The 19945-nt window shown below is 42.0% G+C and overlaps 2 protein-coding genes across 12 annotated transcripts; one reads left to right on the top strand and one right to left on the bottom strand.

Moving 5' to 3' along the window:
• Positions 1–145: 145 nt before the first annotated feature.
• On the top strand, positions 146–5263 carry LOC120030305 (dehydrogenase/reductase SDR family member 4-like). 2 transcript variants are annotated; one of them, XM_038975659.1, is made up of 9 exons: positions 146–280; positions 555–697; positions 971–1148; positions 1411–1512; positions 3809–3879; positions 3961–4012; positions 4152–4286; positions 4439–4494; positions 4737–5263. In XM_038975659.1, the coding sequence occupies exons 2-9, from the start codon at positions 558–560 to the stop codon at positions 4849–4851; spliced, it is 849 nt and encodes a 282-aa protein (XP_038831587.1). In that variant the 5' UTR covers positions 146–280; positions 555–557; the 3' UTR covers positions 4852–5263. The 2 variants fall into 2 exon arrangements, with proteins under 2 accessions (XP_038831587.1, XP_038831586.1); XM_038975658.1 differs by having other exon boundaries at positions 4439–4518.
• Positions 5243–19518, bottom strand: LOC120030302. Of its 10 annotated transcripts, none has more exons than XM_038975645.1 (9): positions 19355–19518; positions 14227–14429; positions 13886–13984; positions 13642–13737; positions 12649–12883; positions 11677–12526; positions 10830–10886; positions 6110–6193; positions 5243–6003 (listed from the first exon to the last, which is right to left on the bottom strand). In XM_038975645.1, exons 1-7 carry the CDS (start codon positions 19500–19502, stop codon positions 10862–10864), a joined length of 1656 nt encoding a protein of 551 aa, XP_038831573.1. In that variant the 5' UTR covers positions 19503–19518; the 3' UTR covers positions 5243–6003; positions 6110–6193; positions 10830–10861. The 10 variants fall into 10 exon arrangements, with proteins under 10 accessions (XP_038831573.1, XP_038831579.1, XP_038831577.1 ...); XM_038975651.1 differs by lacking the exon at positions 10830–10886 and adding an exon at positions 14709–14834 and having other exon boundaries at positions 19355–19465; XM_038975649.1 differs by lacking the exons at positions 10830–10886; positions 19355–19518 and adding exons at positions 14709–14834; positions 17989–19298.
• Between the last annotated feature and the right edge of the window lie 427 nt (positions 19519–19945).

Here is a 19945-nt window from a genome sequence, read left to right as displayed (position 1 = left end):
TTCTGTTTGAATGGAGCATAGGCTGCCGTATAGACGACAGTACAGGCGCAATATCAATAGACGCAGTTGTAAATAAAGCAGTACACCCAGGATAGGACTTTTACTTTGGAAAAGTACCGGAAATGTCGTCTATAAACTCGTGTTTTTGTTCCTGTCTTCTGTCACTGGACGTAAAGGACTTTGCACAGAGGTACTTTGAGCTTACAATTTGTAAACCAACAGTACGCCAAACCTTGATTATTGGTGTTACATGTAGCCGTTATTGATCAGAAGGGCAAAGGTAAGGTCATATCATTGTATTTTGAATTCAACATAACACTGTACTACTTGTATTCTTGCACAATTCAACTTTCACCTCATTTCTGCTCTTCATAACCGAGGTCTAGACACTGATAGTCACAATGAGGCATAAAAGGACATCATGGATAAAGCAATGCAATAACTAAGGGACCTAGTAACTAAGGCATAATGTTTTGAAAGGTTCACTTGTGGGTTAGCACCTGCATTTGTGTCTACTGTATGTGTGTGCATTGAGAAACCTTCTCTCTTTCCAGGTAATGCTGAGGTGTTTTGTTAGCAGGTGCCTTTTGACCAATCCTGTCGCAGGTCAAACAAGAAAGATGTCTGGGGGCAGTCTTGCCGGGTCTCAAAGCAGTCTTGCAGGGAAGGTTGCCATAGTGACTGCCTCCACTGATGGGTAAGGAATAGCTGTGCCTACTGTTTTGCTGTGGATATATTTAATTTGTTTATAGTGAATTGCTCTCCTGCTCTATGGTCCTATGATGAGTTTTTCCTGACCGCTTAGCCTGACCTGGAAAAACTATGGGCACCTAGTTAGCCTATAAGCCATAACAAGTGTCTAGAGAATAGGGGCCAGAGTTTTTCCTGGTCAGGCCACACAGTCAGGGAAAGCTCTGGGCCCTATATATCATCCTTCTCCTACTGACTGTGTCTTCTTCTTCTCTTCCAGAATTGGTCTGGCTGCAGCTCAGGCTCTCGGTCAGAGAGGGGCTCACGTTGTGGTGAGCAGCAGACGTCAGTCCAACGTGGACAAGGCCGTGGCACTACTGCAGAGTGAGAAGATACAAGTGACCGGGACGACTTGCAACGTTGGGAAAAGTGAAGACAGAGAAAAACTGGTTAACATGGTAAAGAAAAAGCCAATACATTTTGCTCCTATTCTAGCAGGTGCACACAGAGTAGACATCAGTTGATGAACATGTGACAATATCATATTCAAATTATACACCTTCAAATTATGTGACCACCATCACACTCAACTTCACCACAGTGACATTCCAGTACATCACCGATACTGTAGTTTCCACTTCTTGACACAGGGTCACAGAAACAGCCATCAGTCACATGCCCTTACAGAATGTCAGTGTTATTATTTTCCATTCTGTTTAGACAGTGGAACATTGTGGAGGTATAGACATCCTGGTCTCGAACGCAGCAGTCAACCCTTTCTTTGGAAACATCATGGACTCCACAGCAGCAGTCTGGGATAAGGTGCGTTATGCGTCCAAGCATCTTACAAATGTTTTGAAAAGCAACTGGACCTATAATCTGTCCCATATATTGATGCCTTGATGCAATGGAAATATGTTACATGTCTAACAGTACCAAATTTCCCTTAGTTTAATGTAACAAGTTATTTGAAGTATTCAGTAAGTTGTGTAATAACTATGTGATAATAAGTATTCATTGGTTGGTTTAACATACTGTAACGACCCTGGGTTTATAAGCGCGGAAATCGACTCTGGCGCACGAGCATGCTTTTGCGGCAGTCGATAGCGCGCCGGACCTCGGGCTAGAAGGTCGAGGGTTCGAGACCTGCTCCCTGCTGTTTCATTACAATACAGTTGAAGTCGGAAGTTTACATACACTTAGGTTGGAGTCATTAAAACTTGTTTTTCAACCCCTCCACACATTTCTTGTTAACAAACTATAGTTTTGGCAAGTTGGTTAGGACATCTACTTTGTGCATGACACAAGTCATTTTTCCAACAATTGTTTACAGACAGATTATTTCACTTATAATTCACTGTATCACAATTCCAGTGGGTCAGAAGTTGACTGTGACTTTAAACAGCTTGGAAAATTCCAGAAAATTATGTAATGTCTGTAGAAGCTTCTGATAGCCTAATTGACATCATTTGAGTCAATTGGAGGTGTACCTGTGGATGTATTTCAAGGCCTACCTTCAAACTCAGTGCCTCTTTGCTTGACATCATGGGAAAATCAAAAGAAATTAGCCAAGACCTCAGAAAAACAATTGTAGACCTCCACAAGTCTGGTTCATCTTTGGGAGCAATTTCCAAACGCCTGAAGGTACCACGTTCATCTGTACAAACAATAGTATGCAAGTATAAACAGCATGGGACCACGCAGCCATCATACATCTCAGGAAAGAGACACGTTCTGTCTCCTAGAGATGAACGTACTTTGGTGCGAAAAGTGCAAATCAATCCCAGAACAACAGCAAAGGACCTTGTGAAGATACTGCAGGAAACGGGTACAAAACTATCTATATCCACAGTAAAATTAGTCCTATATCGACATAACCTGAAAGGCCGCTCAGCAAGGAAGACGCCACTGCTCCAAAACTGCCATAAAAAAGCCAGACTACAGTTTGCAACTGCACATGGGGACAAAGATCGTACTTTTTGGAGAAATGTCCTCTGGTCTGATGAAACAAAAATAGAACCGTTTGGCCATAATGACCATCGTTATGTTTGGAGGAAAAACGGGGAGGCTTGCAAGCCGAAGAACACCATCCCAACCGTGAAGCACGGGGGTGGCAGCATCATGTTGTGGGGGTGCTTTACTGCAGGAGGGACTGGTGCATTTCACAAAATTGATGGCATCATGAGGAAGGGGAAATTATGTGGATATATTTAAGCAACATCAAGACATCAGTCAGGGAGTTAAAGCTTGGTCGCAAATTGGTTTTCCAAATGGACAATGACCCCAAGCATACTTCCAAAGTAGTGGCAAAATTGCTTAAGGACAACAAAGTCAAGGTATTGGAGTGGCCATCACAAAGCCCTGACCTCAATCAAATAGAACATTTGTGGGCAGAACTGAAAAAGCTTGGCGAGCAAGGAGGCCTACAAACCTGACTCAGTTACACCAGCTCTGTCAGGAGGAATGGGCCAAAATTCACCCAATTTATTGTGGGAAGCTTGTGGAAGGCTACCCGAAACGTTTTACCCAAGTTAAACAATTTAAAGGCAATGCTACCAAATACTAATTGAGTGTATGTAAACTTCTGACCCACTGGGAATGTGATTAAAGAAATAAAAGCTTAAATAAATCACTCTACATTATTACAGTAAAGTTGTGATCTTAACTGACCTAAGACAGGGAATTCTTACTAAAATTAAATGTCAGGAATTCTGAAAAACTGAGTTCAAATGTATTTGGCTGAGGTGTATGTAGGTTTCACATAGATGCTTAAGTATTCATTGGTTGGTTTAACCGGGTCGGCCTCCCGAGTGGCGCAGCGGTCTAAGACACTGCATCTCAGTGCAAGAGACGTCACTGCAGTACCTGGTCCAAATCCAGGCTGCATCACATCCGGCCGTGATTGGGAGTCCCATAGGGCGGCGCACAATTGGCCCAGCGTCGTCCGGGTTTGGCCCCGGTGTATGCCGTCATTGTAAATAAGAATTTGTTCTCAACTGACTTGCCTAGTTAAATAAAGGTTACACACATTCACATAGATGCTTAAGTATTCATTGGTTGGTTTAACATAGATGCTTTGTTTACATGCTCTAATGCTGTACTTTTCACCTCCACGCAGATCCTGGATGTGAATGTTAAGGCAGCCTTTCTTATGACCCAACTGGTGGTGCCTCACATGGAGAAGAGGGGGTGAGAGAGAGAGAAGATATAAATAATGAAGTAGGAAGGTGTTTTGTGAACTATACCAATTACAATGTATGTGTTTTCCAGGGGCGGGAGTGTTGTGTTTGTGTCCTCTGTCGCCGGCTACCAGCCTATGCAGGTAAGCGCCTCCCATTTTCCCTCTGAATGGCTCTCGGGTCGATCATCTCAGAATTAGTTTTTCTGTGTAGTGTTACATTAGATCAATTTACATTAGTATGAAGAAATATTTGTTCAACATGACCTTTGATCCCCCCCAGGCCCTGGGTCCTTACAGTGTGAGTAAGACGGCCCTATTAGGACTAACCAGAGCCTTGGCCCCTGAACTGGCCCAGAGCCACATCCGGGTCAACTGTGTGGCCCCCGGCGTCATCAAGACCCGCTTCAGCCAAGCAGTGAGGATCCCCTCCCTTTCTATTGTCATCTTTACCGGTTTACTCTTTTCATCTTTGCTTACCCTCTATTTCTATCACTCTTTTAGCTGTTGTTTTCCTATCATTCATACAAAGGGAGTTTTTGATCATGCTGTGTTCTTATTCGCTCTCAGTTGTGGCAGGACGAAGACATTGTGGACGAGTTCAAGAAGCAGCTTAGCATTAAAAGGTTGCCTTCAACTTCATTCTTAGGGTACATCGTTTAGTTTAGGGTACATTCTTACCCTCAAGTGTTATTGTTTTTATATAGTGTGTCCACAAATGTGTCTGACCCATTGTGACTGAATTGGTGGAATTTGCTTGTGTAACATTGAAAGACGTGTTGTTGACGTCATATCTGTATTTGGCTGTCTTTATGCATGTTCACCATGGTGGTCTGTTTGATTTGTTACTTGTGTATTATTCTCCCAGGGTTGGGGAGCCAGAGGAGATCGGTGGAGTGATCGCCTTCCTGTGCTCTAAGGACGCGTCCTACATCACTGGAGAGACCATCACTGTGACTGGAGGAATGAGCTGCAGGTTGTGAGACTAGTCGGGCTGGAAAGTGTCAATAGAATCTGGTCACGCTGACGGACTGACACTCAAAGGAAACAATGCTTGTAATATAGGAATGGACTGTAAGACAGGATTCCATTTCTCTGCAATGTAGAGTAAATCTACCTAAGACTAGTGACATGAGGACACTAAGGCAGGAAGTGGACAGTGTTGACACCATTGCTGAGATTATTACTGACATTGTTGGTATGTTTTTCAGTGGGCTCTATACTGTGTATTGGGTTAACAAATTAACACAATGTATTATTACTACACTTCACAGCACACTGTAAGCATTTCTGAGCTCACAAGCAGGGTCCAAACATCTGTTTTAGCTCTGTCCCACCCTCAAGCCATTAGGAACTATAACTACATTGCCTTAATAAACAAGGGTTAACGCTGTCGTACATGTTTGATTATTGGACTTCATAAATATAGATATGGGAAGTAGTGAATACAACATTTATTATACACAATTAAATTGTAGTTCTTCACACTAAGACATGAGATGTGTGAAAAATAACTATTATTTGGCAGATGCATAAATTTCCCTTTAATTCATTATTTGCTTATTGAAGATCCTGCATCTGGTTATTAGAAAGGGACAATTGAACTCTATAATTATAGTCAAACTAATTAGCAAAACTCTTTTCTCCTCAACCAATTTATGCAAGTTGTTGCCTCAGTTATCAATGTGTCAATATATTCCTATAACCCCTAAAATAAAATGTGTTGGCCAATTGAACTGACAAGTATTACAGCACACAGATAGTGAAGTTTGTGACAGGTCAATCATTCTGACTTCACAATAAAAGTCACTCAGGTTTTAAAAAATGCTTATTCCAAAGTGATTCAGATAAAGAAACTTAACTCTGCTAGTCAGTCACTATTAAATATTTTCTTACCGTGGATGATGAAATGATTTTGCCATGTCTAGCAAACAGACCATATAAATTGGCATGACAGCACAAACAGATCTGAGACCAGGCTAGAAATTATTTTGCCATAGACCTGTGAATTATTGAGTGTCATCTGTGTCCGTTGCCGTGAGACAGCAGGTGGCGTCGGGCCATGCAGACCTTAAAGAACTCCCTGAGGGTTGGGAACTTACGTGCTTGGACCTGTAGTAGGGCTTCACAAACACCTGGGGGAGACAGAGAGCACATTAGACTGCAGGGGTTTCAGGAACCATAGACGCTTGAGGGCAAGCAAGGTTAAAAATAAAAGTTGCTTCCCAAGGCTCTACTTACACTGCCTTTGAAATTCTTTGTCGCTTCATCCTCTGAATATCCAATGACATCCTGTGTCACCGGTTATTGGAGAAGTTAACATTTCTAGATGGAAACAAGATGGAGAAATGTAAGGCTTGGAATAACACGGTAATGGCTGGGCAACGATAACTGCACTGACATAACGTACTCACTTAACCATAGAATTGTGAGTACATGCATGCAGAAATGATCAATGCACAGTTCCTGGAGGTGTAAACAGTGATGAGTAAAAGTCCTACATTTCTGCTAATACTGGACATTTACAATATCAATGTTACGGCACTATGCATTTTTTGATTTGTTTTTTTTTTTCAGTCGCTTCGGTGCAATTATCACAAGTATGTGGTCACAACTTAGTACAAACCTCAACAGATCATCAAAACGGCAGTTTCAAAACTCTAAGCACATTTTCAATTGACTAAGTACAACACACAATCTTAGGTCACTGTTAAACCAAACACTGTTTCAGCTAGAAATACATGTTCCACATTGCAATACAGGTTTATATAAAGTAATTGCCTTTCACAATGCAATGTTCACACTACTTTTAATATGATTCTCTTATGTTAAAATACATTTTACTCTTACTTAATCGATAATCACTTAACCGTTTGGTAAACCTACAGGTTTGTCAACTACATAATGAAAAGTTATGTTTGTGAAGTAGAAACTTAGTGTACAAAACATTAGGAACACCTTCCTAATATTGAGTTGCACCCCTTATTGCACTCAGATCAGCTTCAATTTGTCAGGGCATGGACTACAACATGTCAAAAGCATTCCTGATACACAGGGGAAACTGTTGAGTGTGAAAAACCCAGCAGCATTGCAGTTCTTGACACAAACCGGTGCACCTGGCACCTACTCCCATACCCTGGTCAAAAGCACCTACATCTTTTCTGAATGGCACACACACAATCCATGGCTCAATTGTCTCAAGGCTTTAAAATGCTTATTTAACCTGCCTCCTCCCCTTCATCCACACTGATTGAATTGACATCAATAAGGGATCAAAGCTTCACCTGGTAAGCCGGTCATGAAAATAGCAGGTGTTTCTAATGTTTTGTACACATTAGGAACACATCCCCATGAGCATGCCACCCTCCTTCAGGCCATGGATGAGGTATGCAATGACATTAATCCAGACCTACAGAATGTCAGGCTTGGATTCGCCGTGCCAAAAGGTTTATCCCCAGGTGCATGAACAATAAGGACATTTACTGTGATGTCAATGAGAACCTAAAGTATTACCAAAATTCTCAAGACAGGCTTGATGCAAACTAGTAGCCTGCTAAACATTGTTTCTTCCATTTGATTACAGTAGTATTTTTTGGGGTATTTTATTCAGATCCCCATTAGCTACTACTAAAGCAGCAGCTACTCTTCCTGGGGTCCACACAAAACAAGATACAGAACATTAACAGAAAAGTGCATCACAAGGACAGAATTACATACATTTAAAATACACTTTCATAATCATGTGATTCAGATGCTACTGAATGAAAGTGCAACACACAAAAACAAGAGGCTGATACTTTTTGCTAAATTTCCCTGACATGAATAAAGCTACCTTGTTTCTATAGGAGCGCTTGTAATGGGTATCCTGGGGTAAAGTATAGACTTTTTACAGTTACCACCCGCAATGGGTTTCTTATGGTAACATGTAATCTCTTATACTTGTTGGCCTTTTGTTAGTTACCATTAGGTAAAATGCAACTTTCATAAATATCCAAGACAGTTACACTTACGTCAGTTCATAGAATGAATAGAACTTTTATCATACAGGGCTTCACCTAATGTCCTTCACCCCCATTCAGCTCAGAAAATAAAATGAACTAAACTAATCAGACATACAGGCTTCACTTCGCTTCCTTCACCCCTGCTCATAACGAGCTACATTCCTTGAGCCTTGTTACAGTCTACCGCCCATGAAAGGTTATCTGAGGTACAGTGTAACGTGTTACAGTCTACCGCCCATGAAGGGTTAACTGAGGTATTGTGCAAGGCCTTGGACCTGGTCATGAAATGAACAAGATCCATGTGAATCAGATGGAGCCGCTAGGCTCCTGCTCATATAAACTGAACCAGATGGGAGTTTCACCTAAGGTCCTTGGCTCCCGCTGAGGCTTTCACCTCAGCCACCGTGGTCAGTTAACAGAGGTGAACGCAGCAACCTTGAATAGTGTGGAGTTTCCTCCCTCCTCCTGCTAAAGTTTAAACTTAAATGGTTTCCACCTCACCAACTTGTCTTACATTACCACCTTCATTCCACCCCAGTATCGTCCACCAGTCGCACACGGAATCAACCAAAGGACAAAGTTACATAAATGGAAATAAGAACACACTTTTATATAGTTCAGCCGAACTAACATTCCATACATCAATAATACTAAGCTCTACCAGGCAGGCCCTGGTATTCTGTCCATACATCAATAATACTATGCTCTACCAGGCAGGCCCTGGTATTCTGTCCATACATCAATAATACTATGCTCTACCAGGCAGGCCCTGGTATTCTGTCCATACATCAATAATACTATGCTCTACCAGGCAGGCCCTGGTATTCTGTCCATACATCAATAATACTATGCTCTACCAGGCAGGCCCTGGTATTCTGTCCATACATCAATAATACTATGCTCTACCAGGCAGGCCCTGGTATTCTGTCCATACATCAATAATACTATGCTCTACCAGGCAGGCCCTGGTATTCTGTCCATACATCAATAATACTATGCTCTACCAGGCAGGCCCTGGTATTCCGTCACTGCACCAATGTTCTTTAAACAAGCTGATAGATTCTCACAACATCACCTAGTCAGTGAGAAGAGTATCATATCATACGGAGCATGGAGAAAATAATACATTAAAATAAGTACTTGGATTTATTCAGGGGAGCCCAATTGAGACTAGTGTCTCATTTGCAATTGTGCCCTGAGGACAAAAATATAATCAAAACAACACATTACATCAGGCTAATTTAACAAGTTATAATAGTCAATTAAAACAAATTGCACACTTTGTAAACTCATTTAACAACAGTTTTAAACTGCCCTATCGATCCCAGGTTCTCACACAACCGGCCGTGACCAGAATTGAAATTTGGAGAAAAATTTGGTGAAATACAAAAAAATACATTTGTGGAGACAAGTGGGACATCAAAGAATTAACCAACCCTGCGAACGGGTTTGGTATCTCATATTTACACTAGGAAGTGAGATATTTTAGAAGCGGGTGGAGCAGAGCTTTGTAAACAAGGATAGAGTAATGAAGTGATCTACGGGATTTCAGTTTGGTCCTGCCGACCTTCTGACACAGGATGCATTGATGAGTATAAAAAAAAAAAAACTCACCTGTAATAAAGCGAAGGGCGCTATGGTAGACGGCATTCGATGGTTTAAGAGTAGTGGCTGCTGCATTCTGGTAAATGGTGTCACCGTAGTCAAGAACTGGCAGAGAAGATGACTGTACAATAATGCTTCCTGCTGTTCATGGAGAGGCACGATCTATTTCTAAAAAGCCCATTTAAATCTCAGCTCTTTAAGTAGCTCATCTGTACGTTTTTTGTTTTTGTTTTTAAACGTTAGATATTTATCAATCCAGACGCCCAGGTATTTATAGATAGAACCATCCAAAGAGTGAATATGTAGACCAGAAATGTTTCAGTGAATTAGAGACCATATTTCATTTGGTCCGCATTAAGTCCAAGTTTTAAATCAACAAGGGCTTTCTGTAATGCAACAAAATCAGATTGCAGCTCTATCATAGCTTGATACAAGTCAGTGCAATGGCATACATAACCGTATCGTCTGCACTCAGATGAATATGACAGGATTTAATACATAGACCAATATTATTTATATAAAAGTGTAAAGAGAACAAGTCCCCATACCGACCCTGCGGTAATAGAGGAAACTGAAGTCCTTACTCTGAGGCTTTGCTTACCATTGCTTTCTCTAAGCAGGTCCCGATATCCTAATGACAAGGGCACATCTTTATCTTTAACCCAAGCACCAGAAGTGCTCGGAAGGGAGATGCTACCAGCTATTTAGGTCAGAGGCAATGTGCAGTTTTATTCATTTTTTTTTAGGCTAATTTTGCAGCTTGCTTGAGTGATTAGAGACGGCAGGGAGTTCCACACTATCATGGCTCTATATACAGTACTACTGGGCATCGCCTTGAGTTCGTTTTGGCTTTAGACAGTGAAGAGAGCTCTGGTTGAATGTCTTGTGGAATATGAATGTTTGTCAGACCTGTGTGTTAGTTGATTGAATGGACAGAGTTTGGAGTTCAACACATGAATATTTTGAACAAAACGAGAAATGGTGCAGAAAATCGCTCCTCTACTTCAAGCCAGTAAAGCTCAACATGCATTTTGTTGACATTAGCGCTGTTGTACACCTATGTTGTAATGATATCTGAACAATACATCCGGTTTTTTCATCAACGGTCGTGAAAGATGTCTTCAATCACACTTGTAGCATATTACATTCAAAGGTCAATTTTGAAACATGTGTCTTGCAGTTTTTGGTATTGGATTAACTGGTAGTTAAAATAACTAAATTGAGAAGAGCTCATAGTGTTGTGTTTTGGCAATGTTCATGGTACTTCACAGTAAATGTATATTTTGGATTTCAGAAAAAGTCCATATTATATCTGCAGTAATAGTGGAATGAGTGTGTTTCTCAGTACTACTTACCCGCCAGTGTTGTGATTGGCTGTGATATTCGCCTATTGATTTCTCCCGAAGCGGCATCTGTTGTCAAAATGGGAAAGCTGTTTTGACTTTGTGGCTGTTATATAGTGGAAATCTGGTCAAGCGGCCAATGTAGAAATCGCTCTGTAATTTCCTGGTTGCTAAAATTCTACAAGGTTTGCTCAATTTCAGTTTATGTGAGAAAACAAGCACTGAATAGTGTAGGGAATCATTGTACCATCTAAATCACTGACATATTTTCAATAACAAAACATATTTTTTACAGCTGTTTGAAGCTGGTGGGCCAAAACAGAGAGTAAAAGGTTCAAGTGAGAGTCTCCGCCATGTCAAGGGAAAAATGGGATGCTGTGGAGGGGGATTTGTTTTGAAAGCAGCCAAGTACTGTTGCAATTCACCTAGCTTCCACATAGGGGAGAAATTCAAGGGGTAGCACCTTTAATGGTTGTGTGGTGAAAGTTGTCTTCAAAATGAACGTAGAATGAAGTTTTGAATATGAGACTTTCTGCGTTACAAGTGTTACCAGTTCAGAGTTTTGTACGAAGCCTTTTGAAAATTCACCACATACTTGTGAAAATAGCATAAAAGCAATAAAAATAAATAAAACTGTCGTACTAGTGGGTATTTGACTAGCCTGATTGCTCGATCTGTTGCTGCTTTAAACAATTACAGTTGTTTGCCATCATGCCGTTTACATGTATGAGATGATGAACGTATGGAACGATGAATGAACAACATCATTTTACTAAAGAAAGCACAGCCAGATTTGGCAACCAGGCTAGTATAGGAAAGTATCCTTGGTTGTTTAAATCAGCACCTGTATTTATCTTACTCTTTGTCAGCTGATGCTGGAAGCTCCATATCTAGGGTCAATGACCTGTCACTCAACTTCCGTTGCCAGGTCGAAGGAAGCCGACATGCCGTTATCACCGGCAACTTTGGCCTCTTGTTCTGTCCCCATGGAGAGCTCCCTTCCCCTGCTGTTGGTGTCCCGTTGCTGCAGGAAGGAGGTTGTGACCTCATAAGAGCAGTGATGTCTGTTGAAGTCAGTCGGGGGATGAGCACCCTGGGTTTGTTGAGCAGACAGGATGTGATGTAAGAATAGAGGCGATGGTCTTCCGGAACCTTTAGGTTTGCGATCCCCAACTGGACCAAAAAGTCCCTAAGAAGGTCTCTCTCAGTCTCTCCATCTCTACCGCTCGTCGTATCCTCCTTCTCCCCATCTCTAACACCCCCCCCCCCACGCCCTCTCCTGAGCACTCTTTTACTCCCTCTGTCTCTCCTCTTCCTCCCTCTTCTCATGACCATGATCTCCTCATCCTCTTCGGATTCCTCTTCTCTGCTTTTGACCCATGTATATTTTGACCTCTCCGTTGACTCAGCGTCCTGCTCCACATCTCTTGAAACCGATTGGATAATAACATCTTCCTGGAAAGTTCTTGCCCTCTTATTGGCTGAAGCCATGGCTGGAAGGTCTTCGTTGCAAATCCCACCAATCACAGGTGCGACGGGCGATGACAAGTTTGTCTGTCTGTAATCAGTTAATGGGGTTAAAGACAGAGGGCTTGGGGTGGAAACCGAGGCAGGTTTAGATCTTGATTGGACGCTTTGCTGCACTCTTCCAGAGGGAGGGAGAGACAGTGATGAGAGGAGGTAGTCGCCCATACACGGAGGGAGAGAAGCTGATAGGAGGTAACAAAAGAGATGAGGTTAGCCGATATGTTAAACATCCATCCCAGGCGTTGTGAAATCTGGCTGGCGACTGCAATGTAGTCGGCCTGGAACGCGCCCTATGTAGACCCACCTGCAGAATCCAGGTGTCCCAGGCAGATCTGGTGCTGGAGCAGGGTCCTCAGGAGCTGGGGTTGGGAGGCAGCCTGCGCACACTCCTCCAGGACAGGAGGGGCAGCAGTGAGCCACGACACCGTCTGAGCCAGGTTGGGCACTGGGAGAAGCTGGTCCAGTCTGAGCAGGAACTCCCACAGCAGTTTCTCCAGCTCCTGGTCAAACTGAGGTCCATACTCTGACGGAAACTCCACCTGTAAGGGGTAGACGAGAGGGGGACAAAGAATTTGAGAGTTCCTCAGTGGATGTAGCCTCGTGTAACAGTATAACTTTAAACCGTCCCCTCGCCCTGACACGGGCGCGAACCAGGGACCCTCTGCACACATCAACAACTGACACCCACGAAGCGTCGTTACCCATCGCTCCACAAAAGCCGCGGCCCTTGCAGAGCAAGGGGCAACACTACATCTAGGTTTCAGAGCAAGTGACGTAACTGATTGAAACGCTACTAGCGCGTACCCGCTAACTAGCTAGCCATTTCACATCCGTTACACTCGTACGACCATAGCGAAACAGAATGTAAGCTTGCGAGATCAGGATGGTCATATGAGGCTACAGTGAATGGTCTCTAATTAAGATAACTTTATTGTTCAGTTGCGCACAAGGTCCAACCAAAATGTTACTTCCTGTTTTAACCCAACCCCTCTAAAAGACACACATGTATACAGTGTTTTGGGGGGAGAGGCGCAGGGGGCTGCCACACTGGGTGCCCGGGGAGCTGTTGTTGTGGAGGATTAAGTGCCTTGCTCAAGGGCACAACAGTAGACAATGCAATCTAGGATTCGATACCAGTAACCCACCGGTTGGCCAGCTCACTTCCTGACTGATATTTTCGGTCAGCTCCGGGATTCGACAGGGCAGCCCTCCTGTTGCTGGCTCGCCTCTTTAACAGCTAGGCTATCTGCCGCCCCGAAAAGCTGCTGAGTCAAACAAAACAAAGCCACAGTCTGACCTTGTAGAATAGTTCTCTCTCTGTGGGGTCTTTCAGAAAGCTTTCAACCAGGTCCCGGAGGTTGGTCACTGCTGTTTCAATCTTCACATCCTTTTTCTGCAACATAGGCATGCAAAGACATCACTTACAGCAAACATACTGTATTTCTCACTAAATCATTCCTAGTGTACAAAGCAGTGAAGTGATGAAAGACCATTCAAATACCACACCCGTCTTGCAGTACAGAGAAGTGACTGTCACTCACCAGGGCAGAGGACGGGGTGGGGGCACGGATCCTTTCCAGCTGGGGAAGGACAACCGATGGATCTGGTGGGTCTGAGCCATTGCACAGCTCTAAGATCAGCTACAAATGACCAGAGACATGATAATTAAGGACTGAACAGTCTGACAGTGGAAGCACATACAGGGTAATATTCATTAAGTCGCAACATAGCAACGGAAAACAAAATTGAGCTTTTCTTATCGGACAAGTTCAGGTTTTCAACCATTTGGTGCCAAATGAATGCAACCCATTCACTGTCCAAAGACTTATGGCCATGGGTCAACAATATCATCCTCCACACACACACACACACACACACACACCCGTGATCTCAGCCCCAGAGCCAGCTTGGCCTGGTGTCTAGATGTGAGCAGGCCAGGGACAGTCTCACAGCAAGATGTCACAAACTCCTCCAGCATCCCATAATGCATCACATCGCGTTGCTTCATCACCTTCCACATGGCAGCAGAGACCAGCCGGATGGGAGGGGCCAGGAGGCGTAGGGAGGAGAAGGAAAGGAAGATGTCTGAGGGGATAGAGAGAGGAGAGTAACGCTGAGCGAATAGTGCCTTTTGAGGTCAGTTGGTTTGATAAAATAATCTTTAAATAAAAGTCCCACGACAGTAGTGACATCCCATTACTGCTTATTACTTATTCACATTCATATTTCAGTTGTTGTGTATATTACATTGGTTTTATTTGCAGACTTTATTTAATTCCAAGTCATCATCTCTATAGAGCTGCTGCCTATGCTGTCTGACAAAAATCACTATTTTAGTAGTTCTTCAAAGTAAATAAGGCATACCTTTATAACTATCAATCACCTAGATCATGTATTTCCAGGTAAAGATACCTCGAAGCAACTGCTCTCTATCTCTCTCGATCGCACATTCTTCTGTCTCTTCTCTCTCCTTGTCTGCCCCACACTAACCTAACGTAGCAGGCATAAAAGAGAAACATACCAGAGTAGGTGTGCAAGGGATTGTCATTGTAGTTCATTTAATGCAGAAAACGTGGTAATTATGTAGAATATTGGCCTGTTGGAAACTACATCTCCCTACTACATCGCACAGTTCAGGCTTGATCTGATTTATCTCTACAGAAACTGCAATGTGCACATTGAGCTCACAGAAAAATAAAAAACAATTTTAATAATTGAACCGAAATCAGTCAATTAGTTAAAAAAACTAAAAATAACTGACATTTCGGTTAATCGCTCAGTACTAGAAGAGTGACTGGGTGTTAGCCTTTTTCGAGCGTCATGTTTAAATCATATAAGTGACTTTGTTGAGCTTCAATCAATTTCAGATAATTTTGGATGATTTGGACATGATGCACAAAAAAATAAGCTAATATTGGTCCCATGACTTGAATGAGATTTGTAACACAAATGCTAAAACGTTAGCATGTGGAAACCATGCCAGACATTGTCCATCGATATCCTCTTTTAGAATCCGAGTGTGAAATAGTTACACTCATCTCTATCATGTAGGCTCAGCAATTCCGAACAGTCCCATTACAAGTCAGAATGTTGAACAAACTTAAATTCCACATACTTTACCTATTGTCCGCCAATTTTGTCCCTATGTCAGAGGTAATCTGATACAAAATATCCACAGGGAAATATTATCAACCCGACCTTCAGTACACTGGTCTGTATATCAGTTTTTATTTACGGTTTTTGTTTTCAATACTGATGCAATTGACAAACACTTGCACAATATGGCCAAGCCTAACCGAACCACATACCGAATGGCAAACACTTCCAGCTGATTGCGAGGAAACGTGCTTCAGTCGACTAGGTTTGGTGACATATCGACTAGAGGTCGACCGATTAATCGGAATGGCCGATTAAATAGGGCCGATTTCAAGTTTTCATAACAATCGGTAATCTGCATTTTTGCACACCGATTATGGCCGATTACATTGCACTCCGCAGGCGGACTACCTGTTATGCGAGTGCAGCAAGGAGCCATGGTAAGCTGCTAGCAAGCATTAAACTTATCTTATAAAAAACAATCAATCTTCACATTATCACTAGTTAACTACACATGGTTGATGATATTACTAGTTTATCTAGCTTGTCCTGCATTGCATATAATCGATGTGGTGCCTGTTAATTGATCATTGAATCACAGCCTACTTCGCCAAACGGGTGATTTAACAAGCGCACTCTTGCGTTCTGTCAGTGTATGTATATACAGCAGTTTGGGCCGCCTGGCTCGTTGCGAACTGTGTGAAGACCATTTCTTCCTAACAAAGACAGCCAACTTCGCCAAACGGGGGATGATTTAACAAAAGCACATTTGCGAAAAAAGCACAATCCTTTCTTAAAATCAATACACAGAAGTATATTTTTTAAAAACCTGCATATTTAGTTAAAAGAAATTCATGTTAGCAGGCAATATTAAACTAGGAAAATTGTGTCACTTCACTTGCGTTCATTACACGCAGAGTCAGGGTATATGCAACAGTTTGGGCCGCCTGGCTCATTGCGAACTAATTTGCCAGAATTTTACGTAATTATGACATAACATTGAAGGTTGTGCAATGTAACAGCAATATTTAGACTTAGGGATGCCACCCGTTAGATAAAATACGGAACGGTTCCGTGTTTCACTGAAAGAATAAACATTTTGTTTTCGAAATGATAGTTTCTGGATTTGACCATATTAATGACATAAGGCTCGTATTTCTGTGTGTTATTATATTATAATTAAGTCTGTGATTTGATAGAGCAGTCTGACTGAGCGGTGGTAGGCAGCAGCAGGCTCGTAAGCATTCATTCAAACAGCACTTTACTGCGTTTGCCAGCAGCTCTTTGCAATGCTTCAAGCATTGCGCTGTTTATGACTTCAAAACTATCAACTCCCGAGATTAGGCTGGCAATACTAAAGTACCTATTAGAACATCCAATAGTCAAAGGTATATGAAATACAAATGGTATAGAGAGAAATAGTCCTATAATAACTACAACCTAAAACTTCTTACCTGGGAATATTGAAGACTCATGTTAAAAGGAACCACCAGCTTTCATATGTTCTCATGTTTTGAGCAAGGAACTTAAACGTTAGCTTTTTTACATGGCACATATTGCACTTTTACTTTCTTTTCCAACACTTTACTTTTGGATTATTTAAACCAAATTGAACATGTTTCATTATTTATTTGAGACTAAATTGATTTTATTGATGTATTATATTAAGTTAAAATAAAAGTGTTAATTGTTCATTCAGTATTGTTGTAATTGTCATTATTACAAATATATATAAAAATCTGCCGATTAATCGGTATCGGCTTTTTTTGGTCCTCCAATAATCGGTATCAGCGTTGAAAAATCATAATCGGTCGACCTCTAATATCGACTATTGTTTACATATTGTACATCACGTGCAATGCGTCAAGAGATTGAAAATACAAGCGACAGAACCTATCGGCAACGCAAAAAGTCAAGTAAACAACACTTTCCTGTGGATACCCTATCTCCACCTCCTACCGCCAAAAGCACAACATGTACAACCAGTAAAGTAAGTGTAAATGTCATTTTATTCAACATTCTGGCTTTTAGAGACTATTGCGTCTTTTTTAGGGTGGATTCGCTCATACTGAAAATCCATGGAGTAACCATGGTAACAGTGCTGTTTTAAAGGGGAAGGAACCAATGTGTACATTTTGTGATTTGGGTGAACATTCCCTTTAAGATGGTTAGGGTGTAATTAATCTTCCTAGTTTACTTCAAATTCAAGTAGTTGTAAGCAACCATTTTCTACAAGCCCTTATAATTATATAATGGTTGATAAAGACACCAGAATGTATTGACTGTCTGTAAAACTGTTAGGAAACTGTCAATGTCACTTTGCTTTTACTAACACTGTGACTAGCCGTATTGTTTTAGGAGACTATTTGGCTACTGTACTGATGTAGCTAGCTATTGGCAACCATCATGTTGTTTGTTTTGTGCTGGCTAACCCGCAATAGCTACCTACTGTTTCTTTGCAGTTAATGATTGCTTCTCCTAGTGTTAGCTCACGAGCTGTAAATGCAAAGAGAAAACTGTTGGAAACTAAATAGACTAAAGTAATTACCCATTTCAGATGACTTCTTAGCTGCCATATTGTCCCGTCCGAATTTAGGTCGATTTTTATACTAGAATGGCTAGCTAGCTTTAGCTCACTTCCCAAGCCAACTTTGTAGACAACTTTGTAGCTAGCTAGGCTAACAAAGCGTTTCTTCTGAGATTGCTGGATAAGTTAACGACAAGGTTACAATAAGTGATTATCTAGCGATACAAACAGAAAACATGCAACTCTCGAGGTTGCTATTCTGTATCTATTACACTGACTTTGATCATAAGAGTTTGTTAATTTTAGGACACGCTGAGTTCTCCGTCATCCCTTCTTCAGGATTGGGTTGGCAGATCGCATCCAACTTTCAAGGTGCATACATCGCCACCTACTGTACTGGAGTGTGAGACTAGTCATGGCCTAACTCCATTAAATTCTCCTCATTAGTCCAGTTACTCTAAGAAAGTGAAATAGAGCCCTAAAACTCCCACTTCCTTCCTTCAAATCTCCATATTTCCCTTCTCAGGCTCTAGGACCCGAGAGGGTGATATGGCTGGTGACAATACTCCATGCAACTCCTCCGCCGAGAAGTCTTTCAGTTCAGTCCCGGGAACCGCTCGAACGCATCCACAATGATATCTATTTTCTGGAATTTCCTCTCCACCTTGGTAGTGCCATTAATCACCATAGCTATGAAGGCCACACAGTCCACCTTCTTAACATATGGGTCCTGCTGGTGAAAGGCAACCCCTGCAGCAAAGGCCTATCCACCACCATGACACCATGTACTCTTTAGGAGTACCATTCGAAAACTTAACAGCCGCTGCATATGAAATGCTTTGGGAAACCCGGACTTTGGCCAAATTCTCTTCTACCCTGGTCGGGCATTCCAAAGAAGCTTCATGGTTCCCACCACAATTGCAACATGTTACATTTTCATCACTTCTAAAAATAAATCCACATCTCAGCTTCTCCCTTCTGCAAACACTTGACTGAAACATGTTCAAAAGCTTTACAGTGATCACACTGCATTGGTCTTGGGGTAAATGCTCGGCCCTGTAGTTTATATACCCCAACTGCACTTGAGTAGGGAGAGACTCCATATAAAAAAATATAGAGACTTGACAACGACCCCTCACACACACACGCACGCGTCACCCGACGTGCGTCAATCACTCCAGGAATATTTTTCATCTCTGTAACAGACTTCCCACGAGACGCCAGGTATTATCCCCTTAGCGGTGCCGTGTTCCGAAGATACGTCAAACACACGACACGTCAAACTTCTCAATTCGGGTAAGACGCAACACACGTTCCTTCTGATCCTCAGAAATTCAACAAATCTAAACAAACCTGCCTCTCGTAATTCTCACAGCCTTCAATTTACCAAGTACTTTCTCCACCAGTTTGGATATCTCAAATGGATTCTTCAAGATTGGTAATCCGATCCGCTTCTCCTCATTAATAACCCATAGTGCTACAAGACAAGGAACATTCTCAGCACTGTACGCTACTCCTTGATTCAAGATCCACATCAGCTTCCGCCATCTCCAAAACCACATTTTCCCCGCCTTCTCTACTTGCTGGATGTGACGTTTGAATGAATATATAATCAAAGATTTTATAACTAAACCAAGATAGACCACAATCTGTTGTTTCCAATGGGAACAGATGAGTCATAGTGGGCAGAACAAGCAAGGAGGTGGGCAGAGCCAAAAACGAGCTAGCGAGATCCTATTGGCCCGTTCTAGCCAACATCTGCATATATCCGTTAGGGAACGCCTACTTTGCGCTCCTAAACAACGCAATTTTAAAAAACTTTGGCAAAGGCTAAAGTCTACAAAACGTAGTCCACTCTCTTCATAAGATATTCTAGTTTTGGGAACAGAAAAAACTGTATTGAGATCAAATGTTTAATCTATGAGAACATTTGGCCAAAATCCATCTCGTTCCATCTTCTCCCACTGCGCGCCAGTGG

This window comes from Salvelinus namaycush, chromosome 36 (genome assembly GCF_016432855.1).
Source record: "Salvelinus namaycush isolate Seneca chromosome 36, SaNama_1.0, whole genome shotgun sequence".
In the NCBI taxonomy this organism is placed as follows: Eukaryota; Metazoa; Chordata; class Actinopteri; order Salmoniformes; family Salmonidae; genus Salvelinus; species Salvelinus namaycush.
Note: the sequence above shows the minus strand (reverse complement) of the source record. Positions and strands in the feature narration are given on the sequence as shown.